Genomic DNA, 4,711 nt, shown 5'->3' on the forward strand with positions numbered 1-4,711 from the left:
TCAGGTTGACCAACAAATGACCAATGAGACCAATTCTTTTTGATTGAGCTTGCTTGAATATCATTGATTAACTTGTTTGTTTTGTAGGTGGCTTGGCTCACATGCCTTGAGCCTTGTGCCTTGCACATCCATTTGCCTATGATTAACTGTTGATGTCTGTTTCCTTTTGCTTTGCTTTGAAGTTGCATACTAATATCTGCTTGACTATTTCAGGTGCTTTTAGTTGCTCGGTTCCTTGTGATCTTTTGCTTTGATTTGCTTATTAAGCAATTTGTATTGAGGTATAACTTCTTTACTTCATGTAGTCTGGAAGACCTGGCCTGTTGCTTGGCCAGGCAACTGTCTGAAGTCCTCCTTAAGAGGCGATGTTTGTGTTTGTTTACAATTTGTCCTTGTATAGAGTCAAAGACCTCCTAAGCGAAGAGGCAATTGGAAGAACCCAAGGGATATGCAATCTATCCCCTGCTATTCTGTGTGTCATTTGCTTTGCTCACACCACTGAGTTGATGCATTGCAGGTACCAACCCAAGATCTTGTACAGTTGTACGGTTGAGTCAGTTTCAAATGTGTAGAAGGGTTCCCACTTTCTGAACCCACACATTCTTGTCTTAAGCTCTCCCAGGCCAGGGATAAGAGCTGTGAAGTCTCATCTTCACTCACCTTTCATCTGCTTCACCTTAGCCCTTCAATGGCAAGGTTAAGAGCTAACACTACCCAGTTCCAGTGGTTTGTTTGTTGAGGTTGATATGACCCCTCGACTAAAACCTGACCTTGTTTGAGCCCATTGCTTGCATATAGTGTGTGCTACTTGTGCTTGTATGTTTGCTTTAGCTTGCTTCCTGTGCAAGTTAGGTTTAGTTTGACTTGCTTCCTGTGCAAGTTAGGTGTGGCTTGCTTCCTGTGCAAGTCATGATTAGGATAGGCTTGCTTCCTGTGCAAGTTAGCTAGAAACCTTAACTTAGGGATGATTTGCATGATAACATCTAGGCTCGAGTCGTAGTCTCCCTAGTTGTGTCTCCCTCTGTTATCTGGTTAGGCTAGTCCTTTATCCCTCCGTAGGGGAACTACGTCGCCCTGATCCTCATACCAGATGAGGTACGTAGGCAGGAGATGAGCTGATCTCTCCGGGCGCCCTTTTTCTTTTTTCAACCTTTTGTGTCTCAACCCCCCTTGTGTGTGTTGTTGTGTGCTTGGAAGTTGATGTAAGTCCATTGAGTGGCATTCGGGTTCCAGTGTGGGTTTTCTGGTTCGGATGCCGATGTAAGCCCAGTGATTGGCAGTCGGGCTCCATGTTTGCCTTTTTGAGTGTGTTTTGGTTCGGATGCTGATGTAAGTCCAGTGATTGGCATTCAGGCTCCACGTTTGCCTTTGCCTGTGTTTGTTTGTGTGCGTGTCAGCCGAGCTACGAATGCTCTGATTCTCCTTCGTCCAAAGGAGATACGTATGCATAGGATGTGATATCCTAGCGAGCATGTGTCGTTTCCCCAGTCCGAACTACTTTGACTCTGATGTCTATGCCTGATAGACTAAGTAGGCCCAGGATGCGATATTCTGCCGAGTCAGTCTCTTGTTTTCTTGTGTCTCTTCCAGCCAGTGTGTGTGAGTTTGAGCAGTGTTTAGCAACCATTTTCCTTTCTATTGTGCGTGGATCCCGTCGAGTACGACGGATGCGTAGGGGTGCTAATACCTTCCCTTCGCATAACCGACTCCCGATCCCATTCTCTTTGGTCGCGAGACCTTTCCTTTCCCAGGTTTACTCTGAGCGTTTCCTTTCCCTCTTTTGGGATAAATAACGCACGGTGGCGGCTCTGTTGTTCTTGTTTTCCCGCCGGTTTTTCGCGTGATGCGACAGCTGGCGACTCTGCTGGGGACAAAGAAGTTGACCTCTGCTGGTCCGTCTTCCCTAAGCGAGTCTCTCCTAGCGCTCTCTAGGATAGGGTTTGGTTGCTTTTGCTGTTATTTATTGCATTCATTTATTTATTGTTTGCATTCATGTTTGCACTTATGTTTGCATTCATTCACATTCATTATTCATCTGGCTGGTTGTCTGTTTCTCTTTGTTGGGGTGGGAGTTACATGAGGTAAAAGGCCCAATACCCAGGCCATGAGTGAAATCTAGGATACTTAGGAATAGAGTGATTCATGGGAAGCGGGTGGTATTGCGCCACTTAGCGGAACATTGATATCACGAGCAGTTCAGACCCTGGTGGGATATTATCGTTACATACTTCGGGTGTGTATATGATGATATTCTGCGAAAGGTTATTTATGCTGCGTTTCTCTCGACCTTACCCTGGCCTAGATGACACCCGTGAGTGGGGAGGGAATGATCATTATTACAGGTACAGTTGGTGACTTGTTGGTGACTTGTGATCCTGTTGGTGATTATTGGTTCAGAATTTTGGGGTCTCAGATGACTTTGGGTTTCAGATGAATTTGTGGTTCCGAGTTCAAGCCGAAGCTTTGATCCTGTGTTCCGAGAGACACAACCAACCAGTCTTGTCTGCATCATTTGCATCATAACATGTTTATTTTCAAAAAAATACGCAATAAAAAAAAAAAAAAAAAAAAAAACTAATCCCTGCATGCATATCATTTCTCAGGTACATTCCAGAGCTTGTTCACTGATAGAGATGGCAACAGTCCCAGGGTTGAAGCGGAAGACTTGTTCCTACAGCTTTCACCGTGAACCTTTGACGTCTCTGATTGAGTTGAGTAACCTTATGACCAGTGGTAACCAGAAGGGGTTTGTCGACCAGTATGGAGATATTCTGACACTGTTGAAGATGGTAGTCGATCCGGTGCCGTTGCAGACTCTTCTACAGTTCTACGACCCAGAGCTTCATTGTTTCACCTTTCAAGATTATCAGTTGGCGCCTACTCTTGAGGAGTACTCCATTCTGCTGAGTGTCCCGGTCCGGTATCAGGTTCCTTTCTTGAATGTGCCCAAGGAGGTTGATTTCAGAGTTGTTGCCAGAGCTCTCCATTTGGGTATCAAGGAAGTCAGTGATAGTTGGAAGTCCAGTGGGGATGTTATAGGATTGCCTTTGAAGTTTCTGTTGAGGGTAGCTAGAGAAGAAGCAGAGAAGGGAAGTTGGGAAGCCTTTCATGCTCAGTTGGCCGTCATGATCTATGGGATCGTCCTGTTTCCGAGTATGCCCAATTTTGTTGACTATGCTGCAGTCAGTATTTTCATTGGAGGAAATCCAGTTCCTACTCTGTTAGCTGACACTTACTATGCTGTTCACAGTAGGCATGGTAAGGGTGGGGCTATCAGGTGTTGTCTCCCGCTTTTGCTCAGATGGTTCTTGTCTCTCCTGCCAGTCAGTGGACCTTTTGTGGATGCTCAGAGCACGCATAAGTGGACTCTGAGGGTTATGTCTCTTACTTCCTATGATATCAGATGGCAATCTTACCGGATGGATGTGCGTAACGTCGTTATGAGCTGTGGAGGATTCCGTAATGTGCCACTCATAGGGACTAGGGGTTGCATCAATTACAACCCGGTTCTTTCTCTTCGCCAGTTGGGGTTTGTGATGAGAGGGAGACCACTTGAGGCTGGGGTAGCAGAAAGTGTGTATTTTGAGAAGCAGAGTGACCCGGATAGATTGGAGCAGATAGGAAGAGCTTGGAAGTCTATTGGTATGAAGGATGGATCTGTCTTAGGGAAGAAGTTTGCCGTTGCTATGCCCGATTACACTGATTGGGTCAAGGAGAGAGTAGAAACTTTGTTGTTACCCTACGATAGGATGGAGCCGTTGCAGGAGCAACCACCTTTGATCCTTGCTGAGAGTGTGCCTGCGGAGCACTACAAGCAAGCCCTGATGGAGAATCGCCGTTTGAGAGAGAAGGAGCAGGATACCCAGATGGAGTTGTACAAAGCCAAAGCTGATAGTTTGAACTTGGCTCATCAACTCAGAGGAGTGCGAGAAGAAGATGCTAGCAGACTGAGAAGCAAGAAGAGATCCTACGAGGAGATGGAGAGCATGTTAGATGCAGAACACCGGGAGTGCTTGAGGTTGCAGAGAGTTGAGGCCAGCTATCAGAAGAAGATCAGAGACTTGGAGAAGCAACTCAGAGATAAAGACATCCAGTTGAAGAAGGAAGTAGACTTGAGACAGGCATCAGAGAACCACCTTGGAGGAGAAGTGGTAGAGCTTAGACGACAACTGAAGGAGAAGATCACTCTTTTGCCAGAATGTTCAGAATGTGACCTGTTGATAGACTAGTGTCAGTACTTGAAGACTCTCATTCCGGGAGGCCGTTTGTCTTAGCTTGTATCTTTGATATGTATGTTGAGAAATACCTCCAGGCTTGTTGGATGGGATTCATTGTTGTACTCCGATTGTTTGGATTTTCTTTGTCGACTTTGTTGTATGATCCTGTTACTCATATAGATGAGGTTGTTGGTTTCACCTTGTACTCATCACTCTTGTGTATGTTGTTTCTGTGCTTCTGTGTTGTTCTTGCTGCAGGTTGCCATCTTTTGAGGATGACTCAGGCTCTTTGAATGCCTGAGGAATGAACATATCATGTGCATCATACGCATCATTAGCACCATACTCATATCATTTTGCATAACAGGTGTTCTTGGTCGTGACTTCTCACTCTTGGTTCCTGTTCAGGCAGGATAGCTGATCAACGTCCGCACCGCTACTCAACAAGACTGAATCAACAGAGAGGTATGGATCAAGTTCAAGCTGAGTTGGCT

At 45.6% G+C, this 4,711-nt stretch overlaps 1 protein-coding gene across 1 annotated transcript; it reads left to right on the forward strand.

The window, feature by feature from the left end:
* Positions 1 to 226: 226 nt before the first annotated feature.
* Positions 227 to 4,255, forward strand: LOC127082096 (uncharacterized). Its single transcript, XM_051022328.1, has 2 exons — positions 227 to 281; positions 2,604 to 4,255. The coding sequence occupies exon 2, from the start codon at positions 2,634 to 2,636 to the stop codon at positions 4,227 to 4,229; it is 1,596 nt and encodes a 531-aa protein (XP_050878285.1). The 5' UTR covers positions 227 to 281; positions 2,604 to 2,633; the 3' UTR covers positions 4,230 to 4,255.
* Positions 4,256 to 4,711: the final 456 nt, after the last annotated feature.

Source organism: Lathyrus oleraceus, chromosome 1 (assembly GCF_024323335.1).
Source record: "Lathyrus oleraceus cultivar Zhongwan6 chromosome 1, CAAS_Psat_ZW6_1.0, whole genome shotgun sequence".
Taxonomy (NCBI): domain Eukaryota; kingdom Viridiplantae; phylum Streptophyta; class Magnoliopsida; order Fabales; family Fabaceae; genus Lathyrus; species Lathyrus oleraceus.